General features: G+C 53.4%; 1 protein-coding gene across 2 annotated transcripts in view; it reads right to left on the bottom strand.

Moving 5' to 3' along the window:
• EEFSEC (eukaryotic elongation factor, selenocysteine-tRNA specific) overlaps window positions 1-15,743 on the bottom strand; it is a 250,791-nt gene that overhangs the window by 42,994 nt on the left and 192,054 nt on the right. For both annotated transcript variants that reach the window (XM_044252884.1, XM_044252885.1), the window contains one exon: window positions 3,458-3,614. In XM_044252884.1, coding sequence (XP_044108819.1) covers window positions 3,458-3,614 — 157 coding nt within the window. The remainder of the gene's footprint in view (window positions 1-3,457; window positions 3,615-15,743) is intronic.

Genomic DNA, 15,743 nt, shown 5'->3' with positions numbered 1-15,743 from the left:
AAAATGCAGGCGCATGTTCGCCTTCCCCCTAGAGTTGGCAAGAAGTGGCTCGTGGCTGTTGAGGGATGAGTGCCTTCCTCCCCTCGAGTCTTCTCTGGCAGGAAGTCATCAAGGAGCTCATTTCCCTTGCAGAGTGGGGCGTGTGGGGCTGGGATGCTGGTGTGGAGTGGAGGACGGAAACTGCAGGAAAGCACTCGCCAGGGTGAGCAATGGCAGCCCAGGCTAAGCCACCCTACATGGGGGGAGGAGTCTCCCCGCCCTCCATGGACCCCATGGCATCCGGCTCCCTGAAGCCCTGACCCCGCTCTTGGGGCTGGCCGGGCAGGCAGGGAAGGGGCAGCTGCTCAGCCCCTCTGCTCCCCAGGCCCACCTGGGATGGAGGGCAGAAGACGGAGGCCACCAGACCTGGCTCCACAATGTGGCGCCCAGCACTTGGGAAGCAGAGACACTGTGCCCTGGGTGGGATCCTCGGGAGGAACCTCAGCTCTGCCTGCAAAGTCCTCCAGCCACTCTTTCTCTGTAGCAAGGCAACTCAGTGGGCTCCTAGTTCATCTTGCACGGCCTCTCGACCCCCCAGGACTTACAAACAGAGGCCACTTTCCTGAAGGGAGCAGCTATGTAAATGTGGGGCTTCCTAACCTTGAGGCCCCCCCCTCACCAAGACTTTCTGGGTCAGCTCCTTGAGTGTCAGGACGGGGCTATTCCTCTAGCTCCTCTGATTTCGGACACTATCTTCTGGTGGAAGCCATGGGCTTAGTGTCAGGACCCTTGTCTCTGTGGCCATTTCCATTTTATGGTTCATCTTTGACTCGTGAACCTGAGGAAGTAAGTGTTGGTCCTGAAATGCAAGTACGAGTTACAAGTTGGCATGGGCCAAACCCAGCCCAAAGTTATATGTTGTTTAGTTTGGATGATTTTACATTTTTAATCAGGCAGTTTATGTGAAAATAAAATCAGATAAAATTAGATTTCTTGGTCTACAGCAAGAGACCCGAGTAGCCGGCCACCACGGTCCCCACCACTAGCTCAATGGAGTCTCTTCCACACCTGCTTGGCCCTGTCGGCATGTGACCGTGTCCCCAGAAGTGAGAGGTCCCAAGGGCCTGGGGGGCAGGGGCAGGTGGGAGGATACCCAGATGATCTTCAGTCTGCCTCACCCACTGTGCTGTCCTATAGGGCTAGCACCGAGGCCCAGAGGGCACATTTGACCCCAGCCCCACCCACAGTCTGTGGGCTGGGATGGCTCCCCTGAGCTGCTCCTGCTCCGGGAGCCTTAGATCCTACAGGGCCAAAGCTCCAGGCCTCGGCCCGGCCCTTCCAGCCTGCGGCCAGCAATGCTCTTCCTCCTCCCCCTGGCACTGGGCATCTCAGGTTCACCAAAGATTCTCTCACAATTAATGCACTTCAAAAAGGTTAAAAGTAATTCTTCACAGGAGGAATCGGCAGGAAAAGACAAGCAGGAGGGGGGTGAGGAGTGGGGTGGGTGGGATGAAGGAATCTGACCAGTTATATTTAATAAAAAGCTTAAAAGCCACAAACAGGAAGCAGACCTATTAAAAAGGCAACACTGACCTAACAAAGGAATGTGAACTTGAGTTGACTGAAGCAGCGGCACTGTGTCTCCCTCCCTGCACTCCCACCCCAGCACCCAGGGCCCCCAAACAAGCCTCCTCTTGTACTCTGGCCTGTTCTGGGGACACCTCAACTCTGAGCTTGCCTTGGGCTAAAGGAAGGGGAACTGAGGGCAATGTCAGCATGATCCTACACACCCCCCAAAAAGGAAACAGACGGTGCTCTTGTTCCCTTGTCTGGACCAGCAGGCTCCCCCAGCTCGGGGAGGGATGAATGTTCCAGGGCATGCCCCCCCCCAACTCCAGGGAGCTCCTCTCCTGCCTTCCCAGTGTCCTATACCCCTCCTTCTCAGTAAGCCCCCACAGGTACAGGCCCAGGACCCTGGGAACTGAGGTCAGGACCTTGGCCCACCGGGCTCATGCCTTGTGTGTGCTCCTTGGAACCCAGAGCAGGGAACTGTGGACCCTGGTCTGGCTGAGGTAATGACCAGAGCAGTGGAGAGGACAGGACAGGAGCCTGAAGCCTGGTATCACGGCGGCTCCCATGGATGGGCACTCAGCCTTCCGCAAGGAGTATCTCTAATCGTGACAGAGCTGAACTCCACCCCGACAGAGGCCTCAGGGTACATTCAAAGTAGATCTGAGTGTCGCAGGGAAACAAGGTTCCGGTGCCTGCTATGCTTCCTCACAAGAGTGCAACTGCCACACATGACACTTTGGGCTTGGGGAAGGACCCGGCATTCCAGGGCACGACCCTACCTGGAGATTTCACTCAAGGAGCTACACACCCACAGCATGTTGCTGACCTGATCTGAACCTCCCTGTGGCTTTCCAACCCTCACAGACTAAAACCCAGAGTCCCGCAGACAAGCAAAGTATGGCCACATGCTGATGTGAAGTCAGAGTTTCTCCGCAGACTTTAATTCTGCGGCATGTTTGAGAAGTGGCCTAACACGATGCTGGCGAAGGAAGTGGTATCCTGCACGCCTCCCAGTTCGTGCCAAACGCACACCCAAACTCACTCTTAACACAGGGACTTGGCACTTGTTGCCTCTCTCTATGGAGTGTTCCGTCCCCTTGGTCAGGGCCTATTTAACTGTTACCTCCTCAGAGAGGTCTTCCCTGATTGCCCCTGTCCAGAGGTGCACACGCAGTGCTTCTCACCCTCTCCCTGCTTTATTTTTCTGCAATGTACAGTAGATATTCACTGAATGTGTTCCCACCTGTCCCCTCCCACAACCGTGGCACCCTGCCTCACGTGCGGCAGGACCCCCAAAAGATGGGTGTGGGGTGAGTGCAGTAGTGATGGAAGGGAGGGAGGGACTAAAGGGATCCAAGGGCTCTATTTCCAAGAGCAAAAGCACACCTTTGACCCCACCACTGACAAGTTCCATGTCAGATCACACAGAGGCTCAGCTCCTATTGTTCTCCACCAGGCAAAAAAGTAGGTGGGCAACTCATATTCTGGGAAACTGTACTGGCTACTGGGCAGCATGCCAGGCCCCGGCAGACTCTCTCACCAACTCTCCCTCCAAAGCACCTCCCAGATCAGGATCAGTATCGCCTTTCACAGACAAGCCAGGTCACTCATCCAAGGTCACCCCTGTATGGTTTACAATGGAGCAGGAGCTCAGACTCACACCTTGACCCTGGCTCAGACCAGAGGCTGACTCTATACCAGACCCCTACCCCCACCCCCAGGACCTGCCCTGGCTCTCTAGCCACAAGCCTGAGACCAGAGACCATGATGTTGAGAGGGCTGGGCCTTGTGCATCAGCTCAGGCGGACTGAGCATTCTAAGTCAAGAGGCACTGTCTGTGCACAGTCTCTACCATCTCTCCCTGCCCGCATAGCACCTGCCAGTGGAAGAAAGTGACTGCACTCACCAGGGATGTGGATCTTGAACTTGCCACTCTGGCCGAAGGCGCTGTCAATGACTCCCAGCTCCCCAGTGGATAGGTTCACTTTGAGGCCCACAAAGAGCTGGATGTTGGTCTCCTTTTTGAACAGGGAGCGGCCGATCACGCTGTGGTCATCCATCACCTGTCCCCACACACCCGGCCCCAGAGAGAGCATCAGTATGTGCTGGAGGAGGCCAGGTCTGCTGCTGCTACCCCCCCACCCCCCAACCCCACCGAGGGTGATCTGTCCATCTCATGGATGATGGAACGCACTGGAGCCATGCGGCGACCAGCCCCCCCCCCCCCCACCGCTGACCTCCACTGAGCCTCGGCTGCTGCCAGGCTGAAAACGTTATGTGGATCACACTTAGCATCACAGCAATGGGAGGGAGACACTTTCCTCACTTTACAGATGCAAAATTGCTGCATGGCAGAGTTCAGCCAGGGCAGAGGGAGCTCAGAATCCACAATGGTCCTGCCTGCACCTGACTCTCACCCTTGAACCTCTCCCCAGGCACCGAGCATGGGGAAGGCTAAAGTGTCACTCTCCCCCGACCGGAGATGGCATGGCCTCAAGACCGCCCCCTGCAACCAGGTGGCTGGCCTCCCCTTCCCTGCCTGGCTCCTTTCCAGGGTCTGTGCCAGGAAGGGGCCAGGCCTTGCATAAAAGAGAGAGAAAGGGGACGCATGCATGTGTGTGTGTGCGCACACAAGCTCTTAGGTATTAAAGACTAGCTCCTCTCCCAGATGACCTCAGAAGGGCTAACACAGAGCTCCATCCCGAGATTTGCTTCTACTTTGGAGCGGGACCTATGCTCCACCTGGCATCTGACATGCTGGCTCCCACGCGGCTGCCCCTGGGAAACAGGGGAGGCTTCCTCCTGCTCTCCAGGCCCCGTGCACCAGCGTGGGTGCTTCTGGGGACCAGGGCTGAGCCCAAGCAGGCAATAGCCTGGGGAGCAGCGTGGAGACCAGAAGTGCTGCCAGCGGTGGGACCTGCTATCTCCACGTGCTTTCTTCCTGAGGCTGAGGCTCATGGGGGACCCCCGTGGGCTGGGCTGTCCTCCACCTCGGAAACATCTCACTTCAGCCCAAGACACCAAGGTTTGGCCAAGGGCCCCAGATGGATTGTTTTGAAAGGCAGAAACTGTCCCATTTACCCTAAAACCCTTTTAGAAAAACATATCCTATTCTATTTGATTCATAGCACCAGATAAAAGGTACTTGCATTCCTCCTCTCCCCGGTGATGGATGAATCGGATACAAATAACGATAAGAATAATCATTTCCACTCGCACAGCCCTTTATAATTCACCAATCTCCTTCCCACACATGAACTCCTCCTCGTCCTTCAGGACTCTGCTCCAGCAGAGCTCCCCTGTGGGCTGGCTTGCTGTGGGCTCTGCCCCATCTGTGGGCGCTCCTGGGTGAAATGAAGGAAGCTGTGACCTGCAGGCCATGGGGAGCAAGGGCAAGCAGATGTCACCAGCCCCAAATGCTTTCCCAGGCTTCCCGGCTCCCGGGAGTCCTGTCTCTACACCCACCAGAGCAGCCTGCATGTGGAGCTCCATTCCCAGCCTGGCCAGAGCCTGGGAGGCAGGGCTGCCTCTCACCTTCGGCAGCCTAGCCCGGGTAACTGGAGGGGCCCAGGATGTTTAGCTGAACGGACCTGATGGCTCTGGCCTAGCCATTCCATGCCCCCTGTGACCAGAGCAGGTCAGTGCCACTTCCTGTCCTAAGCTTAGCCTGGGCTGCAGAGAGGCCACCTGTCCTTAGGAGAAAGAGACTGCTTCGGGGCATCCCAGCCTAAGACAGAGGCATTTAGCAGGGACCCCACTGAGCCCTCAAGCACTCCTGTCTACAAGGGGTTTTCATTACTACTTCAGGGTGGTTCGAGGCGAGACCTGAGAGAACTGCAGTTGCCAGGGCCAGCGGCACAGTGGAAACGCAAAGCCAAGCGTGGTGGGCTTCTGCAAAGCCTGTGCTGCAGCATTCAGAAGAGTGAGGCTGCACCGACCACCGCCCCCTCCCCAAGCTGGAGAAGCAGGCAGGTCTGGGGCTGCTGGGATGCCCCGGGGCACTCTGGGCAGGATGGGTGGGTTCCAGGCCTTTGCTGGCCCATGAGACAGAGCCAGCTGAGACACAAGCCTGGTCCCCAGAATCATGGCTGGCTGCGAAGTGACAAAAGACACAGTCTCTGCACCAGGAGCTTAAGACCTACCTAGAGAATCATCTCATAAAAGGCACCCGAGGGATCCAATGGGCAATCCAGGCAGAGAATTCACCCCAAATTCAGAATGTCCTTCCTTCCTTTCTCTCTACAAATACTTACGGAGAGCCTACCCTGCACCCAGCTATGTCACCGAGGACAAATCAAAGCTCCTGCCTCAAGGGGCTCGTGCATCTCCTTCTGGAGGTAGTTATATTCTCCCTCCATCCCACTGCCTTTGGACTGCTCACTGGCAGACAGGGTGTTCCCATCTTGGGCAGGCCCCTGGAGCCCAGCAAGGGCCCCAGTCAAGGCCTTCATGCCTGTGTCCCCCTGCACCCCGGCCCTCGCTCCTTGGCATATCCTGGTCCTGTCTGTCTTCAGAGCACAGATCGTTCCCTGAGATGACACCAGAGCTTTATCTGTTACTCGTTTATTCTTCCCAAGCAGGACCCAGGTCCGTGAAAGCAGAGACAGGTCTCTGCTCTCCGCAGCTGCATTTCCCACATGTAAATAGCACTTACTCTCTGTGCACTCCTTGAATGTCTAAGTCAAAGTTGAACATGTGCCTAACTATGATTGTCGGAACATGTGCAATGCTCAGTCCTGCCTGTGGGCTTTCATTTTTAACACTTCATTGAGGCATAATTGATACATAACAGCATGTGCACATTTTAGGTAAAACTTGATAATTTGAGATACACAGCTACCCAAGAAACCATGACCATCATCAAGGCGGTAAACATAAAGAACACATTTTACATTCCCCCACCCCCTTCCCAACTCTATACCTGCCCCAGACCCCAAGCAATTATCCCAGGTTCAGCTTGGATGAGCTCTTCTCAGACAGCTTCCCCACGCGACAGCCACCTTCTGTCCCAAGGCCTGACTGCTCTGTCTCATTGCAGGTAGTTGGCCTGTCTGTGTCCCTCAACAGACGGACCAGGAGTTCTCTCTCATGTGGCCCCGAACCACGACAGGTCCCAGTACATATGTACATGATACACGGGTGGGGAGGGAGATGCTGGTGACAGAAGGTGACTCTCGGCTCTTTGGGGCCAAAGAAAACCACTTGAGTGGACTTGTGGTGGGGTGGTACATTTCATCTGAGAGGGAGCCAACAGCCTCGTCTTGCGCCTGGTTTTCCCGCACGCCCCAGTGCCGGCCATTCCTGGAGCACAGAGGGCCATCTCTTGGCCTTCCAATGGGCCTGGAAGTTGAGCTTCATCGTGACTGGGACCATGAGGTGGGGGGCAGGCATGCTACCTATTAGCAAGAGGGCATTTCAGAAGACTTCCTACTGCTTCTACTGCCCTCCCTCTTCCTTTTGGTTATGGAATATTAACTTAAAAAGGAAAATGCCACAGACAGAGAGAAGGATCCATCTTCCCCCAAGCCAAGGACTTGCAAGGAGGGCAGACTAATTTTATTAACCACAGGGGAACTTCAAAAAGCTTCAGGGCTTTAAAGGCAGACATCAACGACCCCAAAGTTAGTTTAAGTGCTACATAAACAAAAGCCTAGGGCTGGAGAAGCGGGGGCTCCCGGCACTTCTTACGTTCTCATCTGACCAAGTGGGGCAAGTGTGCGGGCTGGCGGGCCCTGCAATCCTGCTGGTGTGTGGGGCTGGTCAGTTCACTGACCTACATTACCACAATACTTTTTTAAGCATCCAGGATAAGGTGAGGCATGAATGGGATTTTGCTGACCCTCAAGGAGGGGCCCGAGGAGGCTCCCTCTTGCTTGCCACTTTGTGGCCTCCCTGGGGCTGGAATGGTGGTTTAGAAAGGATTCAAGTTCAAAGGGAGTGCCCATTTCACTCCTGTTCTCTTGTTTTATGGCTTGGCCAGAAGGCCTAATGGCACTGTGGTGGAATGTCCCCTCCTGGTAACTTCTGTGTCTTCAATTCCACTTGTAGGGTCAGGCAACGTGGGTGAGAAGGCTGGCCTTCGGTGCACTGCTAGGAACCCAGTGTGGTCTTGGGAACGCTGGCACCCCCCCCCCCCCCCGCCTGCTGATGGTCTGTGCTGTCATTTCCAGCAGCCTAGGAGGATCCTTCCAGGAGCCTGAAGATGGCCTAGATGGGCACTACGGACATGAGCTGCCAGGACAGTGAGAGAAGCTGGCAGCAAACTCCTCCTCCCTCAGACTATCCAGCTCTCAGCACCTCCTCTCCCATCTCCTCCTCAGCAGATGAGAGCCACAATTTGTCCTCAGCCATGCTCTGGGAGAGGAACCTCCACAGCATTAGTGAATCTTCAGAAAAGCCCTATAGGATTTCAGCAAAGTGAAATGACTTGCCCAGAGTCACACATTCCAGCTTTCCCTACACTCGACCCCATGGCATGAGAGCAGAAGAGAAGGAGGTGTGGCGGCAATGAACGAGCCCAGCCAGGGCACTCCCCACCCTCTGGGCTCCCCTGAGCCATGCCAAGACTGGCTGGACCCAAACTGGCTTGCAAATCCAGCCTCATTCCTACCAATCCCAGCTCCTGAAAACCCCAAGCCACTGGAGGAGCCACCAGCAGAGAGGGAAGACAGATGGAGTCTGGCCGCTACATGGAAGGAAGTGAGGTGCAGCCCAAGCACCCAGCCAAGGACGACCTGCCAGCCCAGTGGGCGCGATGCAACAGGAAGTGGGGCTGGCTTCATGGCTGTTGAAGTGCTTCTGGTCTGTTCTGGGGCTACCCAGGGTGGAGGCTGCCAGGCCCAGAATGCACTGAACACTAGTGAGGCAAGCTGCAGACCCCCCCCCACGGCCCCCCCAATTTCTTCATCCACAAAATAAGGCTGGAAGGAGGGTAAGCTTTCCTCCACCTATGGTTATGGGGCCAAGAGGCAAATTACCTTTCTGGTGAATTCTAGTACAGCCTGGGAGATGTGGGCACATTGGAAATAAGAAAGAAAGAAGGCTAAGGGGATGGGGAACCAGGCATGAGGGACGGTGGAAGGAGAGGAGGTGTTTAGCCAGAAGCAGCAGCTAAGAACAGACTTGAATGCTGTCGTCCCACATGGCTCTTAAGGTTTCACACAAAAGGGCCAAGTCCACAGGGAATGCTAAGCTCCTGCTTGTGCAGTGGGCCAGAGCCTGGGCTCTGGAGCCAGGCTACTCTGGCTCTAAGTCTTGGTCTTGTGGTCTTGGAGACTCTGGCCCATGGCCTAACCCCTGTGGGCCTTAGCTCCCCATCCACAAAGTGAGTTAAGAGAGTTACCGCAGGTTCACACAGAGTTGTCATTGGTCTGGCGTACGTTCCCTGGGCAGAGTGTCTTCCTCCCTCAGGACCCACCCTGCTGCACCACACACAGGAAGGCGTGTGGGGGTGGGGGTGTGCAGGGGCAGGTCCTGCATCCCCCGCCCCACTGGCTGCCACACGCAGACGTGAGCAGACATTGCCGACAGACCACGGCACTCTTCCATAGCCCCCTGTGGGCAGCGGAGCCCCCGGCAGAGGGCTGTATCGGGAATAGGCAGGGACAAAGCCTATGTGTGGGTCTCGGCCCAGCCACAGCTTGTCGGCACGGGCCGCCCCAGTTGGAAGAAGGGTGGTCTTGGAAGGCAGGCGTTGGCCCAAGTGCACTTCTGCATTCCCAGAACATGAACCCTCCAGATATTACCAGGGGTGTGGTGCAAAGAGGGGACACCCAAACGATTGCTAAGAGAAACCTCATTAAAAGTCTGGCTACGGCAAGGGATGGTAGCCCATCCTGCAGGAGGCACTGAGAATAGCATTTCTGGGGAGCTTCTGGAAGACCAGGGGTCATCATTTGTCCTGGGTGTTAGAGGGCAGAGGGCTGGAGGTAATGCATTTTCTCGGCCCTATCCATTTCTAGAACATGTGTGCTTGCCCAGTTGCTGGGCTCATCTCCAAACTACAGACTCTTCCAGCTAAAGGAGAGAGACCTCAGAGATCAGACACCGGCACATCCAATGAGGAAAAACCTTTAGAGGACAGTTGAAGGCTTTTCATGTTGAAATCAATCACTGTGACGTCAAACCACAGGCAATGCATGTGGGACTTACTCAGCAAGCCCTGCTCCTCGGGAACAATGCTGAACCTGGGCCAGCGCAGTTACAACAATAGCTCTAAGTGGGGACTTTCACTGTTTGCATGAATACTTTGCTTCGCTTATGAGCCTTCAGTCACCGGAGGGCGAGTTCCCAAAGAGCAGTCACTGGTTGTGCATGGAAGCCCAGGCTCTCGCTTCCACGCCAGGCGAGTCCCTACTGTCCCCAGCCTCCGAGTGGGAACCTGGCCGCCAGTACACATAATTATGTTATTACATGTGTGTGTCTCTCTTGGGGCCTGGCTCCCATGATGAGGCTTGGGAAGTACCCAAGTCCTGAAGCAGCTATTTGAATTCAAATTGGATAAGTGGCACCAAGGAAAGAGGGACAGCCAGCTGTGCAGTGGGGCCCTGAGATGCTCGCTCTGCTGGCTGTGGGGAGGACTGGGAAGGTTTGAGTCTGGACTGCCTCTTCAGCAATATGACCTTGGGCAAGGGACTTCCCTGACCCTGTTTCTTCCTCTGAGAAGGCTGTTTTTGGGATTAGGGGTGTTGGTGTTGGCAAGAACAACTAAGACATACTCAGAAACCACAAGATGGAGAGTTAGCTCATTGAAGAAAAGCAAGGATGTGGACATCTACTTTCACAGAGACTACATGCCAGTGGCCACTCTTGGGACTCTAGTTCTCTCCCTCGTACACAGTGAGGTCCTTGTGGAGGACAGCAGCCAGGGAAGGGATCTGCGATGGAAGAGCTCAGAAGTTGCCTGGATCACCAAGGTAATCCGGCAAGGCTCCTGCATAGGGTGGTAATTCTGCCAGAGCACTTGATGGCCACCAGGACTGACAATTTCCCCAGGGGTCACAGCGATGCTGTTGTTCTGGTATCTAGTCCAGAGGCTGCCTTTTCTTCCCTGCCAGCCCAGGGCCATGGCAGGGAGCAGGAAGCCTTGGAGCGGCCTGCAAGGTAGGGTGGCTGGTGACCTAGGGCAGGCCATGTCACTTTTCTGAGCCTCAGTGTTCTCTCTAGTGAAAACAGGGAGAATGTGTCCACCTTCAAGGCTGCTGTGAGAAGAGGCAAGTGTTCCAATGTGAAAGACTGCTGTGAGTGACAACCAACCTCACTGCCACCCCATAGTGTCAACCCACAAAAGGAAAGCAGCTTTCAGTTTGTCTCGTTTGATCAAGTGAGTTGCAAAGGCCCAATGAGAAGGCCTAGGGCAGGCCAGGCTCTGGGCATCACAAAAGGCGCCCAGCCGAGGAGACCTCTACCTCTGTCCCACCTCTCCGGCCAGTGGGGCTGGCTTCCTCAGTCCCAGCGATGGGCAGGCCCCCACTTGTCTGTAGCAAGCTGCACCTCCCAGCGCCCCACCCCCATCCCCAGCCTCCCTCCCTGGCTCTATCCTGCATCACCCGGGCAGCAATACAGGTAAAGCTGTCTGTCTGGAGCACCTAAGGAGGTATCAAAGCACAGCTCACCAAGGCAGCTGCATTTTTGTGGAGGAAATATATATAAATATATAAATCAATCAATCAATCAATCAATCTATATGAAGCTCACTGCCCTTCAGCGGCTGAAGCAAGACTTTCTGGTCTCAGACGCTGACACTTGGAGGGAGGCGAGGGGCCGAAGGCTTGGGCCGGAGCCAGAGCACTAGAACAGCCATCTGATCTCCCCCGGCTTCAGGGGGCACCTCTGTTTTCTCGAGTGGCCTGGGAACTGACACAGCCCTTGGCCTGCTAGACAAGGGCCTGAGGCAGCAGGGGTTAGCCAAGTGGCCTAAGGGGCCAGGTGGATGGCTGTGCTCGCTTCCCCCCAGGCAGGGGTCTGTCAGATGGCCCCCCACTCAGAAAGGGCTGCAGGGAGCCAGGGCCGGCCTGCGCCCTGGCCAGCACGCTCTCCAGGGCCCTGGGCACATTAAACAAGCCATCAGCAGTGGAGCGGGGTGAGCCAAGAGCTGGGAGGCAGCACTGCTTTAGACTTCAAAGCCGACCAGAGCTCCCGGTGGCGTCTGCGTGTTTCCACTTGGTCGGACCGATGCCTCAGGCTCCTTGGCCCAGCCCTAAGGCCTGCCCCATCCGGCGCCAGGGTGCCAGAGCCAGGACGGTCGGCATGCCTGGTGTGATCCCACCACAGGAGGGGCGTGGGCGCCAGAGTCTTGCCACTACCCCAGCTGGGAACCCAGGCATCTATGCCCTCAGGGAAGTCCAAACAAATAGCAATGAGGAGAGTCACTGCTTAACAATGGCCCACCATGCCAGGGACAGCACTCAGCATTTTATATGTACTCATCTTCCTGCCTTACACCAGCCCATGGAGTAGGGAGTATAAGCCCCGTTTTTCCAGTAAGGACACTGTGCGAAAGAGACTCCCCCAAAGTCTCACAATGGGGGCCATCCAACATCCCCCTGGGGCCCTGCCTGGAGCCTGAATTCCCTGGGTCTTCATGGCCTCGGCCTGCAGACCCTGCCACACCTGGTCTCCTCCTCTGCTCTCTTCCAGCCCTGGTCGCAAAGAGGCATCCCAGTGGTCCTGCATGCCTGCCTCCCTGGCCTGCCGCACCCTGAGACCCAACTTCCCAATTCGTGGCAGGCCAGCCGTGGTAGCTAAGGTGTGAGTATTGTCTTTGCCTTGGCCGTGAGGTGGGTCCGAAACGATTTTTGAGTAAGAGCTGGCACGACCACCTTTGTTCAGGAGAAAAACGATATGGGTGGAGCTGTGCAAGCTTCTGAGGCAGGGAGGGAGGTAAGGAGGGCCCCTGGGGTGTGGGAGCAGTCAGAGGTGTGAAGTGGACCACGGCAAGGCAGGCAGCGCCCAGCACTCTGTGTCCTCGGCACGGCGCCCTCAGAGGCCCCACCTTTGCCCAGGCAATTGTTACAAATGAGGAAACAGGGCCCCAGAGAGTAAGTGGCTTCAGTCAGGCCAGACCACTCCACTCAAGCTGGGGTACCCAGGCTCAGAGGGAGCCTTGGGTATGCAGGCCAGGTAAGAGGGGACAAGTCTGGGGACCTTGAGTGGACACCCACTCTGCAGGCTGCCCCAGATGACCCCACTCAGAAAATTTCTTCAGCACAATCTGAATGAAGTCCCAGCCTTCCCCAGCCCCCAGCTTGCATCGCTGGCCCTGCTGGTGGCTTCAATTGTCAGCCCACCTGCCCCTTGGAGCTCCCTTCCCATTCTCTAGCTGCTGAATGCCCTGGGCTGAGGGCCCTTTTCCAAACACCCAGGGCCAGACCTCTGGGACCCTGCAGAAACAGTGCCTGGCCCTGGGACCCCCAAGTCCTGCCAGTCTGACCAGTCACAAGGCACAGCTCAAAGTCACCAGTTCTTTGTACTTTTCCCTCACTAGATCACCTCCCTCCCGCCAGCAGAGACCCTGCTCCTCTCCTGCTCCCTGCAGCCCCTCTGAATGCCCCAGGCATTCTGTCCTCATAGGAAGGACACATTTCCTGTGACTCTGGCCCACTCAGAGGGGGGCAGCAGGTGTGACTCTTCATGTGGCTACAAGGCAAGGACCTCTGGAGCATGGCCCAGCAGCTCCATTCCAGCTGAGAAACACTCTCCACCCCCCTTCACTTTCACCAGGTCTTTGCACACCTGCAAAGAAAGAGCCTTTACCTAATTGTTCTCTTTAAATACCTCTGCTTAAAGGGAAACTTCACCTCGTACCCTAGAGAGAAAACAAGAGTCACCATAAACAAGAACCTGATGGTAAAGTAAATATGATTAAAAAAATGAATTGGATCCTAGTCACAGACCGTTGGCTCCTGGAAGGATGTATCTTGGTCCTGTTTTCCTACCCGTTTAGGAGTGTTAAAATCACCTTCAAGGGAATCTAAGACTTTCTTTGTGATGTAATTAAAGGATCAAAGGAAGAAAAAAAGAAAAGAAAAAAAAAACTGAGAAAAGAGAAAAAGTTATTACTAGGAGGGGTTCTACATTATATAACAGTATGAGAAAAAGTAAGGCTTTTTCGAAAAGCAACTTGCTGCCTGCAAATTTGCAAGTTGCAAACACATGAAACAATGAACAAATGCACAGACACACACAACATCAGTGTGTCTATATCCAATCTTCATTTCTAATTTTAATGGTTCATGTTTTCTACTTTTAAAAGTCTACTAGGGTTTTCTCTGTGGCCACAGGTACAACCAGAACCTAAGTTCCACAAGGACAGGGATTTTGTTTTTCTTACTCACTGCTATATCCCCAGGCCCTGAAAATAGCACACAGGTGTTCCACAAATATTTTTTGAATGACTAATACTGAAAGTCCAGTTTTGTAAATGTTCCATGGAAAAAAAAAGAGAAAGTGTATTTTTTAAAATTTCTATCTAGAAATCAAGCATAGCAATCATGTTATGAGTTGGTGTCCTTATCTGTTGTTTAGTTGGCCTGTCCAATTTCAGAATCTGCATTCTAAAGTGCCCCAGTATAATTATGACTCCATTTTTTACCAAGTTCTCCTTGGATTTCTAACAGATTTTGTTTCTACATGTTTGGTAGGTGCAAGTTTGTAACCCTGCCCTTTATCATTATGCAATGTCTCCCCTTATCTTTGTATTTTTGTCTGAAATTCTAGCTTGTCTGAAATTAACTTGTCAGAAATTAACCCCCATACTTTTTGTTCAGTAACCTGATGTTTCTCTATCCTTTTGTTCATAGCCTTCATGTACCACTGTGTGTTTCCTATAAATGGCATATTTGCGGGGCGCCTGGTGGCTCAGTGGGTTAAGCCGCTGCCTTCGGCTCAGGTCATGATCTCAGGGTCCTGGGATCGAGTCCCGCATCGGGCTCTCTACTCAGCAGGGAGCCTGCTTCCTCCTCTCTCTCTCTCTGCTTGCCTCTATGCCTACTTGAGATTTCTCTCTGTCAAATAAATAAATAAATAAAATCTTAAAAAAAAAAAATGGCATATTTGTTTTAATCCAAACTACTGATCTTTGTATTAATAGGAGAATTTGGCCACTCATGTTTAGTATAATGACGGATATAATGACTTCCTTCTGTTTTTTGTCATTATTTATGTTTTTGTTTCCCTCATTTTTGTTGATTCAATCAAATACATTCCAGTTTTTCCTTTGTGTGTGTGGAAGTGCTATACTTTCCAGTTCCATTCATAGTTTCTTCCTCTTTGTGTTTATAATCTGACACATCTTTCTATATTTTTACTTGAAAATGGGATAGTAAGAATCTCCCTCACCACCACAGGCTCTAACTCCCTTTCCCAAGCCCTCTCCCTAGAAAGACTAGCCCTTTAGAACACCTTCACTTCCCTTCTTCTCTCCCTCAGGTGAGACCTCTGGAGCATTTCTGTTAACCTGATCTCCATTTTCAGGACCTAATTCCTGAGGACTGCAGACAGAGTTGAGTACCTGTGGTTGTAGATGGTGATTAGACTTTTCCTTGCAGGATGTTCAATGTGTTTCAAGAGTCCTATTTATCCTTTAGATCAGAAGTGGACACACTATAGCTAGAGGCCCCAATGCTGCCCAGTATCTGTTTCTGTATGGCCTTCAAGCTAGGAATGGTTCTTCAATTTTCCAATGGCTTGAAAAACACCAAAAGAAGGATATTTCCCGACACAGGAAAACTATGAGAAATTCAAATTTCAGTGCCCATCAATAAAGTCTTACTGGCACCCCACCACACCTACTTGCTTCTACCTTGTCTACGGCTGCTTTTGTGCCCCAGTGTCAGAGTTGAGCAGCTGTGACAGAGACCTAGAAGGTACTGGGTGCCATGACTCTGGGATGGCTTCACAGCAGCTCACCCAGCCATATGTTTTATTTATTCAATTCTATTATCAGTGCACAGGCACCATGTCAAAACAGGAAAAGTGGACTTCGAATGTCACACTTTTAATGCCTGGTGAGGTGCAGATTATTATTTTATCGAATTACATGGCAGAGCTCTGTGTTTTTTATGGACTGTGTTAATAAAATACAGCATATACTGACATCACAGTAATCCCAGCTCACAGAAAAAAAATGAGACGATTTCAAGCAATACATCTCATCACAGCAGAATTTCTTCACAAAACAAAAAGACAGAGAG

The sequence above is a fragment of the Neovison vison genome, chromosome 6 (genome assembly GCF_020171115.1).
Source record: "Neovison vison isolate M4711 chromosome 6, ASM_NN_V1, whole genome shotgun sequence".
Taxonomy (NCBI): domain Eukaryota; kingdom Metazoa; phylum Chordata; class Mammalia; order Carnivora; family Mustelidae; genus Neogale; species Neogale vison.
This window is presented reverse-complemented; position numbering and strand designations above follow the sequence as displayed.